General features: G+C 46.6%; 1 protein-coding gene across 2 annotated transcripts in view; it reads right to left on the reverse strand.

Annotated features, from left to right (window-relative positions):
• Nucleotides 1-25,878, reverse strand: part of FRAS1 (Fraser extracellular matrix complex subunit 1) — a 390,698-nt gene that overhangs the window by 137,387 nt on the left and 227,433 nt on the right. For both annotated transcript variants that reach the window (XM_081206862.1, XM_081206861.1), the window contains exons 18-22: nt 24,527-24,667; nt 22,731-22,874; nt 2,930-3,082; nt 2,201-2,347; nt 89-235 (exon numbers count right to left, since the gene is read on the reverse strand). In XM_081206862.1, the coding sequence (XP_081062988.1) occupies nt 89-235; nt 2,201-2,347; nt 2,930-3,082; nt 22,731-22,874; nt 24,527-24,667 (732 nt within the window). The remainder of the gene's footprint in view (nt 1-88; nt 236-2,200; nt 2,348-2,929; nt 3,083-22,730; nt 22,875-24,526; nt 24,668-25,878) is intronic.

Here is a 25,878-nt window from a genome sequence, read left to right on the forward strand (position 1 = left end):
AGTGAAGAAGGCTTCGCTGTGACTTAAACTAGACTCTTAACCATTGTTACTGTGATCCAAGACGAGAACATCTCTCTGTTTCTTTCACCTTTGCAGGTCTTGGTGGAGAAGTCAAGGTAATATTGTGGAGCGCAGCTGTCATCCTGGCATTCGCCAAAGAGCAAGACGTGGGACGGGTCTTTGCAGGATGTGCAACGGGTCCCCGAATCACAGCTCAGGCACTGACTGCTGCAAGCTGTAGAAGAAGATAAAAAACAGGATGACTGATCGCAGTTATTTTGAATGGCTGGAGCACAATCGCTACTAAGAACATGAGCTGGGAGGTCTCCGGTTTAAAGCAAGCTTCAGCCACCAGCCCGAGACAAGCCATTATCTCTCGGCCTACCCATCTGCAATATGGGAACAAGAAGTGTCTGGAATGCTAGAACAATGATGATTGACTGAACTATTGTACTTAGAGCACTTTGAACACTTCAAACAGCTACAAAACTATACAAAGTGAGGGAAAGTGGCTAGGGAGAGGTTGGGCGGACACAGGCAGAGAAAGAGTTATTCAATCCTGCAGTGCTACAGACTCCAACTATCCTGCCCAACGCTGAGTCCAGACCACAAATAACTTTCCCAATGGGTCAACAGATATTCATACACACACAAAATAAAGTTTCCCCTCCTCCATGACACAGAAGTGAGTAACACATTCAGGAAGAGAGGTATGTACTTCTCTGTAATTTTTGTGAGCCGTCTTCTGAAACCCTTCCTCAGTTGCCTTTTTCCTGGGAAATTCAGCCACAAGAGAGACGAATTCTTCAATGAGGTCACTTGGGCTTTAGCACAACCCTACCCAAAGAGGCCCAACTCACACCCACACAACAATTCTTTCAGCGCCAGGCTAAAGCATTTTTTTTTCTAATTTGCCCAGGTGTTTCAAATGCTCTCTATACTCCTAAGCCTGCATAAGGGTCCAATCCGCTCTCTTTTGTCATTTATTTCTGTTGTTATTGCACTATGGTGTAAATCATTTATTATATGTCTATTTCACTGCCCCGGAATCCAAGTTAGATGAAAGGTGACATACAAAGCTTTTAAATCAATAAATATTGAACCATTTCTTGTTGCCTCCTTTCCATCGTCTCCCTCCAAGGTGGTTCGAATGTTTTTGAAAGTTCATGCAACTCTCTTATGAGGCGAGAATGCAGAAAAGGGACTGTTTCTTTGATTAAATTGGCCCGCATATCAGAAACTCCCTGCATGAAGAAAGCTAGCACATCAGGGGAAAGGCCTGACATTAAATAGTCCAAGTGGACTATGCTACATTACCTTGCTAAATGTTTGAATAGATTCCCATTGAAGAGCCAAGAAGGGAACTATTAGAGTTAACGCAGCTCTAGGGTTTTCATGTCTGGGTATTCTTTGCCCCTTAAGGGCACACAAATCTTCATCCACCTCCCCACCACCTCCCCATCTAAAATCTCTTATATACCTAATTTTCTATGCTGCAGCATCTGACTCATTTTGTGTCACAAGCCTTAATTAATTCACATTTGCAACACATCTAAGAAGCTGCATGGATTAACAGAGTGAAGAAGTAGCTAATAATTAGATGTCTGATGAGGCACATTTGCAAACCTCAAAATATACCACTGACACATTATACAAAATGACAAAGAAAAGGCAAAATATATTTGCAATGTAAGCTAGTTAAGACAGAGCTGTCTTTACACTGCATGTCTTATTAACATTACTTATTAACATGAAGTGTTGTTTTCTTAAAATGCAAACCTGTTTTGTGAAGTGTCTTAAATATAAATGTTAAGTTAATTCCCCCATTTCAGCTATTTCTCCCTGCCCCTTAAAAACTCTTCCCCACTCCAGTTTTGGAGGCTATTTCAAGGCTGATATGCTTGGATCTGAATCACAGCAACTTAGAACCATAGAATTTTAGAGTTGATAAGGGTTCTGTGGATTATCTAATCCAGGCATGGCCAAACTTGGCCCTCCAGCTGTTTTGGGACTACAGTTCCCATCATCCCTGACCACTTGTCCTGTTAGCTAGGGATGATGGGAGTTGTAGTCCCAAAACAGCTGGAGGGCCAAGTTTGGCCATGCCTGATAACCCCCTGCAATGTTGATTTAAATCAACTTTCCATTTTTTCTTTGTTTAAGCAACAAACAGATACAAGCAAGAAGCAGAAAGACGTACGTTTGCAATGCTGGTTCTCATCCCTGTAGAACCCGAGAAAGCAGGCCGAGACGCACGTGCCGATGTGAGAGAGAACAAGGTTCGAATCACAGGAGGTGCAAGAGGAAGGCCCCTCGCCTCGGCAACTTCTACACGAAGCGTCACACTCTGGAGGGGAAAGACATTGTGGAAACGTACGTCTGTGAGAAGCAGCCTCTCTGCAAACAGGCCATTAAGAGCATTACCGTAACTCTGTGCATCAGGGAGAAAAGTGTGTTGGGTTTGGAGCGGAGGAGGCAGGATTCAAATCCTGGTTCAGCCATGAAGCTCACTGGGCAACCCAGGTATAATAATAATAATAATAATAATAATAATAATAATAATAATAATATTTATACCCCGCCCATCTGGCTGGGTTTCCCCAGCCACTTTGGGTGGCTGTCAACGGGATATTAAAATACAATAATCTATTAAACATTAAAAACTTCCCTAAACAGGGCTAGCTTCAGATGTCTTCTAAAAGTCTGGTAGTTGTTTTTCTCTTTGACATCTGGTGGGAGGGCGTTCCACAGGGAGGGCGCCACTACTGAGAAGGCCCTCTGCCTGGTTCCCTGTAACTTGGCTTCTCACAGGGAGGGAACCGCCAGAAGGCCCTTGGTGCTGGACCACAATGCCTGGGCTGAACGATGGGGGTGGAGACGCTCCTCTAGGTATACAGGGTTGAAGGCATTTTTTTCAGGTGCTACTCACTTCGACACTCCCCGCCAGCCTTGTAATATCCCGTGGGGCACTCAGGCAAGCAGCGCTCTCTCAGGAGCAAATGATGGAGGTTTTGGCACTTCAAGCAGATGCTCCCCGTGTCCTGGAGATCTGCCATGCACTGCGCACACGAAGGGTGGCAATCTGCAGAAAGGAGAAGAGAACGTTGGCATGAAAGTGAGATAAGTCTATGAGACCGCTGCCCAAAGCACAGCACAGTCAAAGGAATGTACGAAGAGCTGGCTGGATCAGGCCAACGGCTCACCTGTTCCAGCATCCTGTTTTCATAGTGACTGAGCAAATGCCTGCAGGAAACTTGTAAGCAGGATCTGAGCACAAAAGCAACTATCCTCTCCTGTGGTTCTAGCAACTGGGATATCAGGCTATGACCGTCACAATGTTTCAGAAGCTTCTGCCATATGCTTTGGTCTGCCATGTTGATCTTGGCCTGTTTTAATAGCTAAATGGATACTTTTCTCCAAGGGATGAAAATCTGGGATGTAATGTTTATGGATAGCTGTAGCAAGGACATGGGTGGCGAGTGGGATGTGGGTGGCGCTGTGGTCTAAACCACAGAGCCTAGGACTTGCTGATCAGAAGGTTGGCGGTTCAAATTCCCGCGATGGGGTGAGCGCCCATTGTTCGGTCCCTGCTCCTGCCAACCTAGCAGTTCGACAACACATCAAAGTGCAAGTAGATAAATAGGTAACGATCCGGCGGGAAGGTAAACAGCGTTTCCGTGCACTGCTCTGGTACGCCAGAAGCGGCTTAGTCATGTTGGCCACATGCAGACAAACGCTGGCTCCCTCAGCCTATAGAGCAGGGGTCGGCAACCTTAAGCCTCATGGGTCACAAGTGGCCCAGGGGAGTTGTTTAACCAGCTCATGGACCCCTGCCACCCACTCAGTTGGCTTCCGTGTGCCATGCTAAACCGGCATGGAGCAGAGCGGGGACTGCCTTCCACAATGCTGGCCAGCTTCCCATTGGCTGCAGGAAGCTCCTGCAGCCAATGGAAAGCTGTGCACCCCTCCTCCTCGCTGGAAGGAGCGCCAGAAATAGTATTTGTTCTTGCATGTACACACACACACTCCACGGTATCTGCAGGACTGTGAACCGGCCCAAGCCACAAAAACTTTGCCAACCCCTGCTATACAGCGAGATGAGCATGCAACCCCAGAGTCGTCCATAACTGGACCTAACGGTCAGGGGTCCCTTTATCTTATAGCAAGGAGAGAATCATTCTGTGGAGACTGGAGGCAGGGGTGGATTAGATTGGGGGGGTAGATATTCATGTAAAAAATAGTTATTAAAGATGCATTGACTTGATTAATTGAATAACTATACTTGTTTGTGCATTATGGACATGGAAGAACAAGAAAGAGGCAGATTGCCTGTTCAATGTAGAAGTAGCATCAGACGGTTGAGGTAGACAATTAACAGCAATTACCAGACTCAGTGTGGCTTCTCTTCCCTGCTTCCCTTATGTTCATCCTGCTTTTATTTTCAAGCACTGAGGTGTTGAACACATTTCCTTCCCCTCCCAAGGCTTGTGCCTTGCTTCAGTGCCTTGGAGATTCCTGTTCTGCCTTCCCTAACGAGCACAGAAAACGTTTGGCCTGAGAGGGCTGCCTGGACGCTCAGTTGCCTTTTTGAATTTCTCCTTGCCAAAACCACTCTGTCACTTGGAAACTATTTCTGAAAGCATGGCAAATGTCCAGGGTTGGTTCCGATATGAGATAAGGCAGTGAAACTGCCTTCAGGTGCCACATTTCCTTCACAGCAAGCTAAGTCTGAGCCTCCTATAATACTAAATCAAGTATGCTTTATTAAACCATGGCTTAGCATTATGTGTGCACCCTGCCCAGCACCTAGAAGAAGAAGAGGAGGAGGGGGAGGAGGGGTTTGGACTTGATATCCTGCCTTTCACTCCCCTTAAGGAGTCTCAAAGCGGCTCACAATCTCCTTTCCCTTCCTCTACCACAACAAACACTCTGTGAGGTGAGTGAGGCTGAGAGATTTCAGAGAAGTGTGACTAGCCCAAGGTCACCCAGCAGTTGAATGTGGAGGAATGGGGAAGCGAACCCGGTTCACCAGATTACGAGTCCACCGCTCCTAACCACTACACCACGCTGGTTCTCATGGTTTGCTTACTACCAACAAACCAGGATCTGAAGCCATGGTTTGCTGTTGACTTACAAACCCTGGTTTGTTTTAACTATAGCTTGCCATTATGCGTGAACTGATTGATTTGCAAAGCCCTTAAGAACTTGGGTCCACGATACCTTAAAGTCCACCTAAGCCTTAATATCCCAGCTTAATTGCTAAGGTTTGTTGGAGGAATGCTGTTAACTCTCCCATGTGTGAATGAGGCCCACTTGCCATCAAGCACTCTATATGGCTGGTCCAGCAATGTCGAATGCACATCCATTGGAAACCCACCAAGCACCCTCTTTTTTTTATTTTTAGACAGCGTCTAAAGACTTTCTTTTATCAACCAGCTTTTCGGGCTGGATGCGTTTCACGCAAGTGGCGAGCTTCTTATACCGTTATCTGCTTTTATATTTTTCTTGTGTTTATATTTGCTGTTGGCCACTTAAGACATTTCCTACACAGGCTAGATGTATATAAACATTTTTTAAAAATAAAACAGAAACTTAAAAGTGGGAAGATTTTCCGTTCTTCACTAAAATGTTAAAAACTATTTTAAAAACAGCGGCAAAGGCCCATCTAAGTACCTGCAGCCAGGAACATGAATCAGCTGATGATGCCATTTAAAACGAAGGAGTTTTCAGAGGGTAAGAATCTGATAGGGTAAAGGCGCAGAGCCCTTTAGGAAGAGAGTGCCACAAGGAAGGTGCCACTAGTAAGATTTATTAGGGAGAAGATAGACAGGCCTTCTCCATTCGAAGGAAGCAGCCTGAACACAAGTTCTCTTGTCCTGAGAAAAGATGCCTTGAAATACGGTTAACGTGGAACTGAAAAGACTGTTTATGTATGCTACAACAGCTGCAAGGATGCTGTTTGCCCAGAGCTGGAAAGACGACAATATACCTATTAGGGCAAACCGGCAGATGAAATTACTGGACTATACAGAGATGGCAAGATTAACTGGGAAAATCAGAAATCAGGAGGATCAAAACTTCAACAGAGAATGGGACAAATATATATTGTATTTGAAAGACCACTGTAAACACTCAAACGCTTTGGCAGGCTTTAAATTACTCCTGCAGTGATACATAGATTTTGGATACAGTGGAGTACTGTTAATTAGATGGACTTATAATATGCAGTTGAAAAAGTTATTTAAAGAACCCACGGAGGCGAGTTCTAGAATTCAGAAGAATCTTGTGTGAAATTCTAATATTTGAAGTAACATTATTTGTGTGAATGAATTTGTAAAACCAAATTTAAAAATGAAATACGATTAATGTGTGCTCAACCCATTTTCACCACACTTAGAAGGTCAATGATCACTCTTTTTGTATTTTTACCACTGAGAGCCAGAAGTGAGAGAGGGCCATTTGGGTTTTCTGCTGCTGGCACTGGCATTCTCCACATGCCCAAACCTGCAGCGCCACCAGGTCTCCACACTGACCATGTTTTCAGAAAAGCACTGGGCATGTTGTCCGCCTCCAGCCACCTATCAGCCTAGAGAGGATGGAGTTCACAGCAGGGAGAGGCGGACTCAGACCCCCTCCTACTTTGCCAGCAACCCGTCAACAAGTTGCTCATGACCTTCCCCTGAACCAAAGGAGTTTCAGAAAGTTTTACAAGAAGTCTTTTGTGCACAATGCAGGGACAATGGAAGGGATCCTGGAAGCCAAATTATTCCTCATTACGGTGATTCAGAAAATTATATGGGAAATGATGGCTGTCTTGAAAGCAATGCAATCAAGCTGCTGCCTTCGAAGTACCATGCATAGCTTGCTGCCAGGTTTCCTGCTGGAAGTTAACCTTTCCGTCCGTTTCCAAAACTTCCACTACAAGTGAATGAAAAGATATTGGGATTCTGCAACCCAGACCTGGCACTCCAAAGGAACCGAAGAGAATCAAGGAGCTCAAATTCCAACGGCAATAGATTGGCAATGAATGAACAAAGCAAAGACCTTTGGGAGATACCATAACTCAGCATGCAACCCAAAGTTAGCACATCTTTAAGCCACACTGGTTCCAATGGGAGAAATCTAGGAGCATGTTTAATGTGCAGTAATCAAAAAGTGTTGGGAGTGCTTAATATTAGGCTCAGCCTTGCCCTGTGCTCCTAGCCCGATCCTGTAGGGCTTGGAAACAGGAGCCACTGAGATCAAACACTGGCTCCCTTTGCCACAAGGGCTTGCTGGCTGCAGGGGAGAACCTACAGACATTTCTAGCCAGGAGATTCATAACAGCCCTGACAAGTCCTGGCCTGGGAAATCAAGTGACAGAGGAGCGTCAATCAGGAGCTACCAGAAAGTAGAAAAGCTTGGTGCCAGCTTCCTCAGTTTGGGCAATGTCTTGCTGAGAGAAGCCATGTGGTTCTACCTGTATGCATACAACTACCGTATTTTTCGCCCTATAGGGTGCACTGGCCCATAGGGCGCACCTAGTTTTTTGGGGGGAAATAAATAAATAAAAATTTATTCCCCCCCCCAGTCGCGGGGCTGGGGCAGGGGAAGCCCGAGCTTCCCCCGACCCCAGCCCCCAGAACAGGCTACTATCCACAAGCCTTGCGAGCCCGGCGGGAACTCCCGCCGGGCTCACAAGGCTTGCAGACATCTGCCCGAAGCCCGCGGTGCGCTCCAGAGCACGCCCCGTGCTTTGGGCTGCAGGCTGCTGCTTACAAGCCTTGTGAGCCCGGCGGGAACTCCCGCGGGCTCGCAAGGCTTGCGGACATCTGCCCGAAGCCCGAGGTGCACTCCGGAGCGCACCCCGTGCGTCGGGCTGCAGGCTGCTGCCCGCAAGCCTTGCGGATAGCTTCCTGAAGCCTGGAGAGCGAGAGGGGTCGGTGCACACTGACCCCTCTCGCTCTCCAGGCTTCAGCGAAAGCCTGCATTCGCCCCATAGGATGCACACACATTTCCTCTTCATTTTTGGAGGGGGAAAAGTGCATCCTATAGGGCGAAAAATACGGTATTTCCCTGAACACCGTATAGATTAAGATGCTTCCTTACTCTCAATTCAGTAGCCTAAGGCAGACTTCCCGAACCTGGTGCGCTGCAGATCTATTGGACTACAACTCCCATCAGCCCCAGCCAGCCCTGACTAAGCTAGAGCTGATGGGAGTTGTAGTCCAAAATAGAATGCACTAGGTGTCAGGAGCAGGTGTTGGGAATAAATCACACAGAGCAAGTAAAAGTACAGTATTTTTCGCTCCATAGGGTGCACCTGACCATAGGGCACACCTAGTTTTCAGAGGGGGAAATCAAGGGAAAAAATAGGATTCCCCGCCCCCACCCAGCTCTGGGAGTGGTGGACAGGCTGCAGGCAGCCTGAGGCTGATGGGACTTATATTTTGCACTATATAGCATGTACCTACTAGTTTGTCCAGGTGAAATGGACTGCAACACAAATAAAAAAATGGTATTTTGACTTAAGTCTCTGACATGCTCCCACACAACTCCCAAACATTAAACCAGGACAACTTTTGCTTCCATGCCATTGCACAGACGTATGTCTGCACAATTTGTTTGCTTTTGCCTCTGTGTGTGAACACAGTTCCCATAAGTGAGTCTTTCCTTCCTGGGGGGAGCACAGATCTCTCTCTATCCTGCAGCACTGCTTTGACCACGGGGACATCAAAGGACGTGCGTTCACGCTATTGATCTCTCTCAGAGGGGAAGAAAAACGAGAGAAAAGGAGAGGCTTGTAGTGAATTTGATGGACCATGGGGAACCAGGGATGGAGGGATGAGGGGAAAGAGGTACTTTATACTGTAGAAACTTGTTTGGATTTTTCACAGCCATTTCCCTTTGAGCTAAAGAATAAAAGGGAACACAAAATTCTCTTTAATGTTTCCCGCTTCCACTATAATAATATTTTCTCTTTATATTTATCTTTCTGTCCTTCACGGCACCCATTGGAATGAACGAGAGGGAGAATTTGCTTTCAGTTTAGTCTAGCATCAACCTCAAGCGGTTAAGATAATGCACACCATTGTTCCAAACACATTGCTTATAACCTGAAGGATGCTGGAATCATAAAAACAGAGAGCAGGAAGGGATGTTGGAGTCATCTATTCCACATCCCTCGCTCAGCGCAGTAATTTTTCTACAGCATATCTGCCCATGAGTTTACCACAGTTCCAAAACCAGAACTCCTCCTCATGTATCTTTGGAGCACTTCTCCAGCGTAAATAACAGTAAACTCAGAATTCAAAAATCAATTTAGGGGGAAAATCCTTCCAATAAACATTAGATGATCACCAGGGCTAGCTGGCTGAATTAGTCCTGTTTGGGCCAGTGGGGAGACCAGGGGAGAATTAGCTGTGGGATCCCAGAGCGGGTAATCTTCATAAAAAGGGGAAGGAAGGAAGGGGAATAAAAGATCAGGCTAAGTTCAAATTGAAAGCCAGGCAGAATAGCTCTGATTGAATAGGCCCTGCACCTCTTCCGCAAAGCCACTTCCGAGCTAGATAGGAGGTGGGGTTGCGGGCTTCATGCCCCTCCCCCACGCTCGCGGGGGCTGGCTTCAGCCCCCGCAATGCCAGGGAATCCTCGGACGTGTCATCCCTGGGCCAGCCAATCAGCTGGCCCAGGGGGCGTGGGCTCGCGCATTTAGGTCTGGCGCGGCCGAGGGTCTCCCTCTTTCCCCGCTGCAGCCAGCCAGGTTTTCCCTGCCCGCCCATCTGTTAGGTTAGGCTCTATGACGATGCTATGGGCTTCAGCCGGTCGCCGTCAAGGGGCCTGGTAGGAATTTTTCCATTTGGCCCAGCCACTTGGTTTTCGCCTACCTCGTAGTAATCCATCACAACTCCACGGTATTGGTGGTTAGGCATTGGTAGGGATAAGGTCTTTTGTTATGCAGATGAAGGGGGGAGGAAGCGCCATCACCTCCCCCCAAATCAAAGGGTAATCCGGTAAAGGATTCCAGGGGGCGTGGCCTTGTCCTAAACCTATGGAGGTGTGGGCCCACGGCACGCCCCCGAGCGGTAATTCCGGGGGGAGCTTCTACTTTACGTGCCTCAGCAGGACTCCCCCTACTGGTGGTTAACCCTCACCGGTCTTCCAGCCAGGGGGCTGGCTGAAGCCGGCTAACTGTTAGGACCGATGCCTAAGCCAATACCGCTCAATTCCTGTAATCAATAAAGTTGTGGCCTAATTTGACCCATTAACTCGAATTCTTGTGTCTCGTGTCTTTATTTCTATTTCTGAGGGGGGGGGGGAGGCAGGAACTCGCCACGCAAGCCAGCACATGGTTCAGTCTTTTACAAAACGGTAATAACTCATTGAGGATGAGTCAACACTCTGTCCTCCCTCAACAAAAAAGGAAGGGGTGGAGACCTAAATAAATTGTGCTCACATCGCTTCTCCAATAAATTCACTGGCAAATGCTTAGGCCACAATCTTCCAGAAATTTCATCGGGTCTACCATGAATAAAACTTAGTCGAATGCCATCCCACTAACAGCGCACAAGATATGACTTGTGCAACGTTCCTCCAAGTGTTACAAAGTTCTGTTTGGATTCTTAAAAATGAAGGTGTCTGGGATATACATAAGGAGGCAGGCAAATGTGGGGTGGCAGACTGACACTGGTGGGGCAGTGCCCCACTTGCGTTAATGGACAAGCCTACGCTACGCAATTTGTCTTTCTTTCCCTTCTGCAACTATTACCATTCCTCAGCAATTCCCACCCTCAAGTTTTTCAGAAACATCCTGCCAATTAAATTTACTTGCACTAATTGGTTCACGTAGCCCAGAGTCTCCTTTAAACCTGAGGAACTGCCACCCACTCTGAAAGATAATGATAGTTGCCTTTCTCGCAGCCGTAACACTCTCTCTTTGCCACCGGCTTCCTCGCTGCAATTAATTTGCAATTGGCAAACAATTTCCCTTCAAGGTACTGAAAAGAGTCATATTTGGCTTTGAGTTCCCTTGAAGTCCCAAATACATAGTTCCACCTCAAGGGTCTGAAGGAAAATTCTCGATTAACAAGCAGCATTGATGGATGGGAAGATAGCTACAAAAACATTATTATGAAAGCGGAGTTCTTGTGGGGGTTTTCCCCCCCCCTCTTAAAAAAAAAAGAACCTTATAATAGTTTCTGTGGTATAATTTAATGCTTTCAGTTGCATGGTTTCATGTGACAGCTACTTGTTAACCCATGATTAATAACCTCTGAAGGCAAATTCACATGGTGACATTTCAATAAGTGTTGAAGAGATTGAGGTGCGGCAACAGCCCAGACAGAGACAAGCCATTCATTACGGGAGAAAAAAGCAACTTTCCTTGACAAGCCAAGTCAAACCCTTCGAGCTCTCAAGGAACCAAATAATATATGCAAATTATGCCGCTTGTGGCAATATATGATTATTCCAATCGATCAGGTTTCAGTAATTAGGCGGCGGGAACAAATGACCGAACTTTATGAACTGCGAGGGGAGAAGAGGTGAAAGTTTCACTCAGGTCACACTAGTCAACAAATCCCTGGACAGGTGTTTGCTTCAAGGCTAATATAACCATTATGCTACACACAGAATATAGAATAATGGTCCCAGGAAGCTATCAGTTATATGGGCCAATTGCCTGAACACCTCATTTTGCTTTCTGTGCTTTCATTTGTTTATTTATATTTATTAAACTTGTGTTTCCAAGCTCCCAGACCATTCTTTTTAATTAAATATCACTTTGCCACTAGCCGCCTCTCCTTTCCCTTTCTTCCTTTGTCTACTGCCTGAGCTTATCTGCCTTTTTCTTTTTCTCCTCCTCCTCCTCAAGAATCCCTTCTTTGAGTCAAGCTTTTCTTCTGCCTCTTTCTCACTTGATTATTCACTGCTGCCCAAGCCTGTCTCTCACCCAGGTTCGGGGAGAGGGGACCAAAGGAGTACTACCAGTCTCCTCCCAAATAACAGCCTGGACACTGAATTCTGCACCAACTGCACTTTAGGGACTGTCTTCAAAGGAAGCCTCCCCCCAAAACGAATTATGCACATAGCGTGAATGTGTAGTTTTCTGCTGCCCATCCTTTTTGGGTCACAGCCCCTTGGTGCCACAAACTCATCCTCAGCACCCCCTACTCTACCCTATAAAGAGCATTATTCAGAATAGAGGTTTGCATGACCCACTAAGGAAGAGAATACAACACAATTCAAAGCAGTAACAATTCACTGCACCTTTATTCAAAATCCAATTACGGTGGTACCTCTGGTTGCGAACAGGATCCATTCCGGAGCCCCGTTCACAACCTGAAAGGAACGCAACCCACGACTATGCGTCTGTGCACACGCGGCTCACAATTTGCTGCTTCTGCGCATGCGCATGATGTCATTTTGCGCATCTTTGCATGCGCGAGTGTCAAAACCTGAAAGTAACCCTTTCCAGTACTTCCGGGTCACCGCGGGACGCAACCTGAAAAGACGTAACCCGCAGTGTTCGCAACCCGAGGTATGACTGTAAAACTGTTTAGTTTAATTGATTCAACAAAATTGATGAACTTCATCCAGTGATACCAGCTATTCAAAGTCTGATTGCAATTTACCCCTCCAGCACCCCTCTGCTGTCCTCTCACCTCCTAGCACCCTGCTAGGTAATTCCCCCAAGGGGTGGTACCATCCACTTTGGGAACCAACGTTCTAGGTTCATCAAGGACAGCGTCCTAGTTGGTGGCCATCTTTGTCATCTTGGACCACCTGTTTCCCCCAACTGTTGGCTGCCAAAAGTGTTCACTGGGCAGCTGATGATGGCCTGTGATATAAACCACAGGTGGGAAACCTGTAGCCCTCAAAATGTTTGGGGAACACAGCTCTCCACCATCCCAGGACAAAGTGGCCATGTTGGCTGGGGCTGATCTGAGCTGGAACCCAACAACATTTGGGGCACACCAGGTTAGAGATGGCTGCACTGTCATGTCTAGGGATGGGAAAACGTGTCCTTTGTGGTTTTCCTTAGTTCCTCGCATTTCCAGCTTTAAGTCCATATTCCAGATCAGTTTGAGATTTTTTAAAATTTTGATCCTCATGAAAATTTATCCACATTTTTTATTAAATTGTTTATTGATACATATTCATAGATATATGAAAAAATACATACCAATTACAAAGTATCTTTTTATAATATACTAAGATAAGACAGCCACTTGGGTCTAAAAGAGAACAAAGTCAGAAGAATAAAAAACAAGGAAGGGAGAGACCTGAAAGGAAGAGAAAGGGGAAAAAACTACAGAAAGATAAAAAAGAGAAAAAGGAGTTCTGGCTCTCTGTCCTGCAGCTACATATAATATTCATTCCTTAAAATCCAACCATTCTACCTACTAAAAACCAGCATTAAAAAAAAAATCTTCAAATCCCGATATTACAATTGAAAGAGAAAATTCACCAGCATTTAAGTGCTAATTTCTCCTAAAATTCACATTTTTTTACGCATTTCCTCCAAATGTAATGCACAAAGGTAAAGGACCCCTGACAGTTAAGTCCAGTCATGAACAACTCTGGGGTTGCGGTGCTCATCTCGCTTTACTGGCCGAGGGAGCTGGCGTTTGTCCGCAGACAGTTTTTCCAGGTCATGTGGCCATCATGACTATGCCGCTTCTGGCAAAACCAAAGCAGCGCATGGGAAAGCTGTTTACCTTCCCACTGGAGTGGTACCTATTTATGTACTTGCACATTGACGTGCTTTCGAACTGCTAGGTGGGCAGCAGCAGGGACCGAGCAACGGGAGCTCACCCCGTCACGGGGATTCGAACCGCTGACCTAGGCTCAGAGGTTTTGACCACAGTGCCCCCCCGTCCCAATGTAATGCATACTGGTGAGCTATTTTCATGAACGTATGTACCCCCCCCCCCAGTATGTGCATTTTGGTACACTTCGCTTGGCTAGAGAATGGCATTGCAAAATTCAAAGACGTGCATATTTCGAAGTGTGGTTGTGTTTCAGTTCATGTAGCATTTTGGAAACTGCAAATTAGGAAGGTTTGCCTTTATTTGAACCCAAATCCTCCCACATCCCTAATCCTGCCCCTCCATAACTCATCTTTTTCCTTAGATCAACCCAGCTCAAACTAGGCAGTCTGTCCTCACAAGGAAGGTACGCCATCCCTTTCATTGTACAGTGGTACCTCGGGTTAAGTACTTAATTCGTTCCGGAGGTCTGTTCTTAACCTGAAACTGTTCTTAACCTGAAGCACCACTTTAGCTAATGGGGCCTCCTGCTGCTGCCGCGCCACCAGAGCACGATTTCTGTTCTCATCCTGAAGCAAAGTTCTTAACACGAGGTACTATTTCTGGGTTAGTGGAGTCTGTAACCTGAAGTGTCTGTAACCCCCGAGGTACCACTGCATTGCCTGCCCTTTCTTTTTCTACAGATACAAACTACAGCTGCTGCACCCTCCATGGCTATATGAAGGACAACGTCAGTCATTCTGGCAGCTCTGGCCCTCTTTCCTCGGAGTCTCGCCTGCAAAGCCGACCACTTGTAGAAAACTCGGGAGGGATTTGCTGATAAGCGTTGCTGCGAATTCTTGCTGAAAATACTTGTGGAGAATTTGGGGGGGGGGGTGTTCCTTACTGAGAAGTCAAGGAAGGGAGACTGGAGGAAGGGACAGATAGAAACCAGGCTGAATTATGCCAAATGATAAGGCTATCTTTCACAATAAAGCTGCAGACAAGCAGAAGTGTGTGTGCTGTGGGGTGGGGTGGGGGACATAAAATAGTTTCCATCTCTCTCACAAGCCAGCATTTCCTGATTAACTGAAGCTGCCTTTCAGGCCCAGGTAATGGTGGTGAGATCATAGGACATACAGAAGGCAGGACAGTGTCTTCCCTCCATTGCTGCTTTCTGTCCCCTGTAACCTTTGTTGCAGGGCCAGCCCTACCACTGGGCATTGGTGCTCTACATCCCTTGTCAAGCTTGGTTGCAAGGCCAGCCCTACTGTCATGGTCTGGTTCAGGGGCGATCGAAGTCCCAGCTGGGGACATTGGGGCCGGGGGCAAGATGGTGGGGTGGGAGCAGGAATGGGAGGCCAGTAGTCAGAAAGCCAAGAGTCCAAGGGTCAGAGAGCTGGGAGTTAGGAAGCAAGGAGTCATGAAGTCAGGGGTCCGAGGATCAAGAAGAAGAGTTTGGAAGAAGAAGAGTTTGGATTTGATATCCCGCCTTTCACTCCCTTTAAGGAGTCTCAAAGCGGCTAACATTCTCCTTTCCCTTCCTCCCTCACAACAAACACTCTGTGAGGTGAGTGGGGCTGAGAGACTTCAGAGAAGTGTGACTGGCCCAAGGTCACCCAGCAGCTGCATGTGGAGGAGCGGGGAATCGAACCCGGTTCACCAGATCACGAGTCCACTGCTCTTAACCACTACACCACACTGGCTCTCAAGGAGTCATGAAGTCAGGGGTCCGAGGATCAAGAAGCAAGGAGTCACAAAGTCAGGGGTCCGAGGCTCAAGAAAGCAAGGAGTCACGAAGTCAGGGGTCCACGGATCAAGAAGCAAGGAGTCAAGGAGTCAAACGCAGCAAGGCAGGGAACGTGTTGCTGTGGCAAAGAGCCAAAGGAAAAATGCTGACCTTGCATCCCTTCCCGGATCTTACCACCAGGTGCTGTGAGTTGCCAATCGGCCTCACCTGTGAGGCCGCGCCGTGCCTCTTCAGAACAAACTTAGGAAGGCCCCAGTCCTGCAGAGTCCTATTGGTCACAGGGCTTAGCTCCTGCACGCACACCTGACACCTACCATGTTCTCTTCCCCCAGGATGTTCCCATTCTCCTGAGCCACTGTCCTTGTGGCAATCGTAGAATCATAGAATTGAGGAGTTGGATGGGAGCATGAGGGTAATCGGGTCCAACTCCCTACAATGCTGGAATCTCAGCTAAAGCATCCATGACAGGTGGCCACCCAACTTCTGCTTTAAAACCTCCAAAGAAGGAGAGTTCACCACCTCCAGATGGAGTCCGTTCCACTGCCTAACAGCTCTTATTGTCAGAAAGTTCTCCTGAATGTTTAGTCAGAATCTCCTTGCTTGTAACTTGAGGCCATTGGTTCGGGTCTACCCTCCAGAGCAGGAGACATCTAGCTTACTCCATCTTCCATGTGACAGCCCTTCAGATATTTGAAGATAGCTATCATTTCTCCTCTCAGTCTCCTCTTTTCCAGGCTAAACATACTCAACTTCTTCAACCGTTCCTCATGAGGCTTGGTTTCCAGACCCTTGATCATCTAGGTCGCCCTCCTCTGAACATGTTCCAAGTGTGAAAAAGGCTGCTGTAGACATAGTGCCTGCCTTCAAAACAGGAGTGGACAGACAGACTTACGAGTAGTCAGACCTTCTCTGCACCTCCTTGGTGGGTAGGCAGGGAAACTTGTTGGAGCAGCTTTGCGGGTCCGTGCACACTTGAAATCCTTGTTGATCGTTTTGGCTCATGAACATTGGGCCCTTGCTCCTAAACAGGACTTATTCCCTCAAACCCTTCACCTTGAAAAAGCTCCTGAATGGTATTCAGCTCTTTCAGAGTCTGTACAGTGGAACCTCGGGTTAAGAACTTAATTCGTTCTGGAGGTCCGTTCTTAACCTGAAACTGTTCTTAACCTGAAGCACCACTTTAGCCAATCGGGCCTCCCGCTGCCACTGCAGCACGATTTCTGTTCTCATCCTGAAGCAAAGTTCTTAACCTGAGGTACTATTTCTGGGTTAGCAGACTCTGTAACCTGAAGCGTCTGTAACCCGAGGTACCACTGTGCCATTATTCTGTTCCGATGAAGTGTTACTTCCTTACATATAAGTAAGCTTGGGCCACCCATGCCTGCAATTTTTTCTTAGTCTTGTTTGGTCCTCATTATTGTCCACTCTGACCAGAATCAGCTAACCTAGGGCTTCAGGTAGCTGCTATCCTTCAGCTGGGGGATATCAGGAATGGACACAAATCCCTTCTGCATGCGAGTTGTGGCCTCCACCACCAAGCTATGGCCCCCTCCCCAACTACAGGCCCTTCCCTCCTTTAGATCCTCTAATGAAAAAGTTGCAGAATTAATCTGGGTACAAATACTTCGCCCTTCTTTTATCTACACCGATCTCTTCATTCCTAGCCTCTGCTGCAAGGAGACGAAGCAATAACTTTGCTGTGGGTGGAAAACAAATAAGCCGTGGAAAAAAATTATTTCTCGAGATCAAAGAAATAAGTCTTTTGGCTCAAAAGACGCAGGAGAACTGTTGCGAAGGGGAGTCTGGATGATGAACTAGAGAATGATACCATTTAAATCTTTTCACATTTCCCCCTTTTTTCGGATCCATTATCTTTCTTGGAAGCTTCGAGTGCTGGCATAAGCTCTGCAACTGTTATCTTTCCTTTGATAAGCTAAAAAAAAATGGCCGCGGTAAAGCTCTGAAGTGACTGGAATGGTTCCCAGGCAGTGTTTATGCTTGTCCTCCTGATAGATTAAAATGTGATTAATCTCCCTTAAATAGGTAAATGCAATTAGCAACTTCTGGCAGAGGTTTCACAGGGGCGCACAGGGTCCACTGGGCCCAATCCACTAGGAAAGATATCCTGCATGACCCCCAATGAAACAGCGAAGCTCTTGGGCAGCTGGCATTTGGGGCCACAGTGGATTCTTCCTATGTAAGAATCAGCCCCTTTATTTCCAGTGCTCAGAGTGCGAGTGCCGTTGCTTACGGTGCAAAAAAGGCATCACACACAAACACACCACGGCAGCAGCCTTTGGGGAACTGCAATGCTTGCAGAAGTACAAAAATATATATATCTTAATATTGGAGGGGAGCAGAAAGAGATTAATGAGGATTGTGCATGCTCACTGGCCACAGAATCCTGAATGGCCATTGTGGAGGTGGTGATGTGGAATGGAAAATCGGGAGGAGAAAATAATTAAAATACATCAGAACACGGCCTCGGTCCAGTATATCTGAAGGAGCGTCTCCACCCCCATCGCTCTACCCGGACACTGAGGTCCAGCACCGAGGGCCTTCTGGCGGTTCCCTCGCTGCGAGAAGCCAAGTTACAGGGAACCAGGCAGAGGGCCTTCTCGGTAGTGGCACCCGCCCTGTGGAACGCCCTCCCACCAGATGTCAAAGAGAAGAACAACTACCAGACTTTTAGAAGACACCTGAAGGCAGCCCTGTTTAGGGAAGCTTTTAATGTTTGATGTATTACAGTATTTTAATATTTTTTTGGAAGCCGCCCAGAGTGGCTGGGGAAGCCCAGCCAGATGGGTGGGGTATAAATAATAAATTATTATTATTATTATTATTATTATTATTATTATTATTATTATTATTATTATTATTATTCAGCAACAAGAATAAAGTTGCATCTGGAGACCCTGCTTGCCTGCCTGCGCCCAGTCTGGCCAGAGTGGAGCATGCTCTGGTTATCTCCCACTTGGACTACTGCAATGCCCCTTCCGTGGGGCTACCCTTGAAGGCAAGAGCCGGTGTGGTGTAATGGTTAGAGTGTTGGACTAGGACCTAGGAGAGCAGGGTTCGAATCCCCACTCAGCCATGAAGCTCACTGAGTGACCTTGGGGCAGTCACCCTCTCTTAGCTTAACCTACCTCACAGGGTTGCTGTGAGGGTGATATGGGGAGGAGAACCATGTACAGTGGTACCTCGGGTTACAGATGCTTCAGGTTACAGACTCCGCTAACCCAGAAATAGTACCTCGGGTTAAGAACTTTGCTTCAGGATGAGAACAGAAATTGCATGGCCGCGGCAGCGCGGTGGCAGCGGGAGGCCCCATTAGCTAAAGTGGTACCTCAGGTTAAGAACAGTTTCAGGTTAAGAACGGACCTCCAGAATGAATTAAGTTCTTAACCTGAGGTACCACTGTACACCACACCTTGAGATAATGGTGGTATAGAAATGTAACAAAGAAGAAGAAGAAGACTCGGAAACTACAATTAATCCAAACTGGTGACTGGAAGTAGTCACTGGGACCATATAACCCTGGTCCTAAAAGATCTACATTGGTTCCCAGCACATTTCCGAGCACCACATTGTTGGTGCCGACCTTTAAAGCCCTGAATGGCCTTGGCCTTGTATACCTGAGGGAGCATCTCCGCCCCCATCATCCAGCCCAGACACTGAGGTCCAGCTATGAGGGCCTTCTGGTCGTTCCCTCATTGTGAAAAGGTTCCAGGGAACCAGGCAGAGGGCCTTCTTGGTAGTGGTGCCCACCCTGTGGGACGCCCTCCCATCAGATGTCAAGGAGATAAACAACTATATGACTTTTAGAAGGTGTCTGAAGGCAGCCCTGTGTAGGGAAGTTTTTAATGTTTGATGTTTTACTGTGGTTTTATAATTTTTGGGGAAGCCGCCCAGAGTGGTTGAGTCAACCCAGTCAGATGGACGGCAGACAAATAATAAATTATTACAGTGGTACCTCGGGTTACAGATGCTTCAGGTTACAGACTCCGCTAACCCAGAAATAGTACCTCGGGTTAAAAACTTTGCTTCAGGATGAGAACAGAAATTGCGTGGCAGCGGCAGCTAAAGTGGTACCTCAGGTGAAGAACAGTTTCAGGTTAAGAATGGACCTCCAGAATCAATTAAGTTCTTAACCCAAGGCACCACTGTATTATAAATATTATTAGTAGCACAGATTGCCCTGATAAAAGCCCAGTATCAGCACTGCCTGCACCTTAAGGCGGATCCACACCATAGATTTAAAGCCCTCTGAATTGTAGCATTTCACTTCAACATGTTTGATCTGTCTTTCACCACCCTTCTCTCTTGGCGTAGACTTCATACATCACTCAACGCTCTGCCAATATACCACTGAGGATCCCTTTCTGAAAGTCCTGGCATTTCATTTTTCTCTCCATATAACAAAAAACTCACGCTTGATTCAGACCTAATCAAATTCATCTCACAGGAGACTGGTGGCAATAGACTCAGCCATACATTTTTAAAGTGGTATTTATTTGGGTTTGCAGTTCAGCCTATCCCAAAAAAAAAAAACTTTTTTAAAGGGGGGGGGGAGAGAAGTGTTTGAAAAAACATACATGCAAAAGAGGCCAGTTAAAAATTAAATAAAAACTATGACCAAGTGCATTAGTATTAACCAAAATGCAACCCAAATAAAATGGCCTTTTGGAGTTTCTGAAAGAAATTCACAGCTGAGCTATTCAATAATGTTAGGAAAATTGCAAAGTACAGTCTTCCCCAGTCTCTACTATTTGCTAGTTAGGGAAGTGCCAATATGTTGGCATATAAACATTTTTGGCACGGGTTTTCTGGGAGATAAAATATATCCTGACATACACACTTTTGCTTATCTTGTTTGTAGCCCTCAGCACCTCTCCAAATTTGCTTGCTCTTATCTGCTGCTTCAGGACTATTTTGGGTTGTTTTACCTCCTACTTCCTGGAAAGGTGTTCCGAGTCAATCAGGGATCAGACCTCAATCATTACGACATTATGGCACTGCACAACCCATCAGATTTGACTATGTAACAAAGCCAATTCAGAACAAGAATCGCCTTCACTCTGAACAGGCTTCTTGGCAAGGCCAAGTAGCCAAATCAGATTGGAGCAAACATTGAAGGGGAAGAATTTTTCCTCAGGGAAAAGTCTCCTCAAGAGAGGGAGGCATTTGGCTGGGTTGTAAACAAGTTTGAGGAAAACATGCACATCTCTCTTTGTCTCAGAACCCCAAACTAGTAGGGCTTCACATCACAAGATCCCTGCGTGTAGTAAACTGGCATGTCAGAGAGAAAGTTCTAACGTTGACCCATGAGGGAGAAACTAAATATTCCAGTCTACTTCGCCTTCGCAAGCATATATAGTCTGAAAGGAAGCTGTGCCATGGGAATTTCACCTTGTGCTTTTTCCCTAAATGCCTAAAATGGCTCTGACACTAGGACTTTGGAAAGCCTCCAGAGATTCTAGCACAGAAAAGGCCTCTTAACACACCTTTCTCGACTTTACCATGTTAAGAGGCTTCATGTCAACCTGTTGATGGCTGTGGCTGGTGGCTCTGCAAAAATGCACCCCTTTGCGAGCTTATTACGAGGTCTTGCTGAATACCCATCACAGAGACAATGAGGCCTGGGAATTGCCCTGTGGTGAGCTGGTTCAGGACTTGCCAATCTACAAATTACACCAAGAGATGCATTCCTTGCTATTCATCATGGCAAGGAGAGGGCCAGCCTGGTCAAATCCAATGGGATAAGAGGAGAAGGTGCAGAAAGCTTGCTTCCCCATCTCCCGGCATGAAAAGACATTGTTCCAGTTGCCAGTTACTGCAGAGTTGAAGGAAGGTATACTCTGGCATCTGCCACCAGCCAGGTGGCCCTTAGGCCCTTGGGAGGCAGAACCCCCTGCCACCCAGGAAGAACACCATGGCAAAGAGATGATCAATCTGGCCCCATCTGTTAGTCAAAGGAGCAGCAGCAGGGAGCTTGCGGCCCACCCAGCCCGCAATACCTGCCAGAAAGAACAACCGGCTTCAACCGGCAGAACAGAAAGGAGGCACACTTTGTTCCCTTTAATTGGGCGCGTGCGCACACACACACACAAAATTTACAATCTGTTGGAAGCTACCTTGATGATCAATGGGTCAAAAGACAGGATATAAATCTGCTAAACATAAACAAATAAATCAAAACACTGTAATCTAATGTTTATATTGGGCTGGCAGTGTGCTAGGTGTTGTCTTCATGGGTCAACTGAATGGCACGGCTGTTGCTTGCTGATTTTTTAAAAGGCAACGATATTAAACAGTAGCGACTCCTGAATTGAATTTTAAAAACTTAAAACTCGAAACCTGGTCATAAATATAAGCACCAACTCTGAGAATTGGCCATATTTTTACTGCTACTTCTAGCACAATATTACTCTTAATGTCATATTTTATAAATTGTTTCCTGGTCATTGACCGTATTAAAGATATTTGATTTGATTTGATTGGGCTGGCAGTGTGCTAGGTGTTGTCTTCATGGGTCAACTGAATGGCACGGCTGTTGCTTGCTGATTTTTTAAAAGGCAACCTTCATGGTGCAGTGCCCAGAGTGTAGGTCAAGGGAACCTGGAATTCAAGGCAGCTTACAACATTACAAAATGCAAAGTAGCTTAAAACAAACTAGTTAAAAGCAATAACTAAAATACATCAGAACACATTCAGATCAGCAACAAAAATGCAGTTTGCCCTGATAGAAGCCCAGGTCCACACCATATATTTAAAGCACATCCTCCGCACATTTAAAGCACATGACTTTCCCCCAAAGAATCCTGGGAACTGTAGTTTCATTCTCACAGAACCGTAATTCCCAACAACCTTCACCAACTACATTTCCAATTATTATTATTTTTTTTGGGGGGGGTGTCATATGCTTTAAATGCTCATTGAATGTGCTTCACATGTATGTCATTGATCTCCTCTCCGTTTTCAAGGGCCTCTCTCTGAATAGGAAGGTCTCAGCCTGCTGGTAGAAGGGTAACTTAAAGGGAGCCAATCTAAGCTCTCTTCGGAGATAATTCCACAATATGGAGGCAGCCACTGAAAAGGCTCTGCCTCATGTGCCGCCACCAACCAGGTTTCTGATATTGATGGGACAGAGAAAAGGTTTGGTTTACCCACCACCCTGGACTCCCTTGGGAAAGACATAGCACGAATGCGGAAGACAGAGCAGCCAGAGACTGTAATGTTCCTCTTGCACTTACCAACACAGTAGCCCACCAGATTGAGGTATTGTTCCGCCTTGCAGGGAGTCCTGCACCTTCCTTTGGCCTGAGTGGCGTGAGGGTGGCAGGTGGCGCAGTCCGCATCTGACGGCCCATGGCATGTCTTGCAAGTGGGATGGCACACTGGGTGGCGGCAAAGAAGACAGAGAGCTCTGCTAAGACAACCCACGTCTTCGACAAAGGCAAAGAAACATTGACTTTGCGGCTGGCAAAGAAGTACGTGACTAGGAACACATGTGTGTCTAATGCACACATACCGACGTACATGTACAAAGAGCGAAAAGGAGCAGATGTTTCCCTGAGCTGCAGCATTGATGAGGGAGTTCTGCCGCGGAAGTGTGACATTCAAGTGCATTCTGTGCAATGGATGTACATCATATACAAAAGTGAGAGCAGCAGCTGTTCATGGAAAGGCGAGTTATCCTACTGGGAAGCATCTGGGGCTATTGTCAGGGCAGGATTAACTCTTATGCAAAGAGGGCTACAGAGCTGGGTCTCCGCCATATCCTAGCTACCTGGAGCTTCTTCCGTTCAGCTCCTTGTGCCACAGATCGAAATGCAACCATCTGTTGCGTACATATGGGCTCAGATCTTCTACGTACCCGTAAGAGAGAGCGCCGGCTGCATGAAGAACTCTCCTGCGGCCAGATAATAACTAACTTCAATAGACTCTTCCCCCTGTATCTCATTGCAATGTTTCCTCCTCCATAAACTTCAGAGCCTGTAACAGGCTCTAAATGAAAAACAATAACCCAATACACTGCAACAAGAGGTTTATCTCGCCTGTCGGCTCGTGGCAAATAAGACTGTCCTCAGGCCACCCGAAACATTGGCGGCGTATTTTCCACAACCGTTTCCCATTAATAAAATAAAAAGAGCAGCTCTTTTGTTATCTGCACAGCTGCAAGCGAGGCATTCCTCTGGACCTGTACTCACAAACTCAAGCCTGAAATTAAATGGGATCTTAATGGAAGATTAAGGTCCACATTAATCTTTGGCGTTTCAAACAAACATAAAGCAAGGAAGAGTCAAGGCTACCAACGCCGTCCCCAACACCCTTCCAGGCTGTTTTATTTATTTAGGAGGACAGACAAATATATATGTATATAACAAGCATTTGAATCATTTCCCCCAAGATGCTCTGGAATGTTTTCTAGATATCTATATAGTTATAACCAAGTGGAGTGGGAAGGACATAAGAACGTGGGAGGGTTTGCTGGATAAGGTCAGATGCTCATTATGGGAAGCTCATAGCCAGGATCTGAGCACATGTCCCCCTGTGGTTTCCAACCAATGCCATTCAGAAGCATTCCTGCCTCCATCTGATAGCTTCTCCTCCACGAAAGCCTTAAATCTAATAATAAATATAATCAATCAAAAAAAACAAAAAAGGCATGCAATGCCTGCAAGGCTACCCCATCCACAGAGCAATGCTCCCTCATTCTGCACAAAGCAATTTTGGCTTTTTCCCCTATTTCCCCATTTATATTGGTTTCCTGGAGACTGTGTATATCTCACAGTCCAGGAAGGGATAAGAACCCCACAGCAAAAGAGATGTCCTGATGAACCAAGCTGTTGCTCATGCAGGCAGCCCACAGCACCCATTGATTTTACACCGTGGCAGCAGATGACACCATTGTCACTAAAATAAAATATGGGAAGGAGGCGTTTCCCCCCCTTGGTAATATTTTTTGTTAAGGCATTACATCCGAGCCGCGATCAAATGTGCTGGTGGCAGGCATACAATAAGCAGGTGTTCAGTGTTGCGGACTTACGATAGCACCTCGCCTCCTGTTGGTACCATCCATCCAGACATTCAGAGACACACCGGCCTTCGTGAAAGGTTCGTGGGGGTGCGCATGTGGTGCAGTTCTCTGGCGATTTCTCCACACAGGATAAGCAGGAGGAGTGGCACTCTGCAGCAAAGAAAGAGATGGGGGAGAAGGACGTCAACATTGGTGTGGCCAACCGCATTTGCCCCGTTTTGTTTTGCTCACAGCACCTTCTCGCACGATGCTTGGAAAGGACGCTGCACAACTTTCCCCTCTGCTACAATTTTCGCTCACCCTCTCCAAAAGGTGGGCGGGGTTTGCGATACCGTGTGGGCTTCCTGGAAACAGGGAGCCACCCACCTTGCTACAGGGTGGCTGTTGCCCCGCCCCCATCTCAGCAGGCCAATGGGCTGCTGGCTGGAGCTGGGGCGAGGGCCGGGGAAGGGGGCAATGCTCTTCGGCCCAAGTTCATTTGTTTTCTTTCCAGTTTCACCCACTGGACTGCCAGGGAAGGAGAAACCTCCACACTCGATTCCTTCTCAATCCGGCCCGTGGAGGGTCTGGGAATCAGCGTGCTTTTACATGAGTGGAATGTGTCCTTTTATTTAAAATGCATTTCTGGGTTATTTGTGGGGCCTGCCTGGTGTTTCTACATGAGTAGAATGTGTGCTCTTATTTAAAATGCACTTCTGAGTTATTTGTGGGGCATAGGAATTCGTTCTCCCCTCCCCCCCAAAAAATATAGTCCGGACCCCGCCCCCAAGGTCTGTGGGACAGTGGACCCAGCCCCCTGCTGAAAAAGTTTGCTGACCCCTGACTCAACCCAAATCTATGCCTGCAATGGCCTGCAATGCCCACAATCATCTGCCCTGGGCCAGTTTTCTCCAATTCAGTTTTGAAACTGAACGCAAACCCTGAACTCAACAGGTTCTCTCCGCTGCCAATTTCTGAAATATCTATATCGTAAGCAAAGTTATTTTCCGTGGAGCCTTTTATTTGGGGGGGGGGATACAAATGCTGACCTGGAGATTTTGAGAAGGAATCTGATGCAGCCTTGTTAAGAGAAGACCCTTGAGCGCAACAAAAGTGCTCAGAACTACCTTTGGAAGAGGCCGTCTCCCAATAAATGTCAACACAAAGTAAAACAGCGAGCAAAACAACCTTTTACTAGTCCATCATTTCTAGACAATTTATTCAACAAGATGGGAGAAGAGAGATATCTAGGTCAGCAGAATCTCCCTGCTTTGAAGATGGCCCACAGCTGCATCTATCTAGACTGTTTGGTTTTCTTTTAGGAAATAATTTGAATAGTTTAGTGCTTTGGTGGGGTTGCTGCCCTACTGCCCTTCTGGTTT

This window comes from Podarcis bocagei (assembly GCF_964188305.1).
Source record: "Podarcis bocagei genome assembly, chromosome: 9".
In the NCBI taxonomy this organism is placed as follows: Eukaryota; Metazoa; Chordata; class Lepidosauria; order Squamata; family Lacertidae; genus Podarcis; species Podarcis bocagei.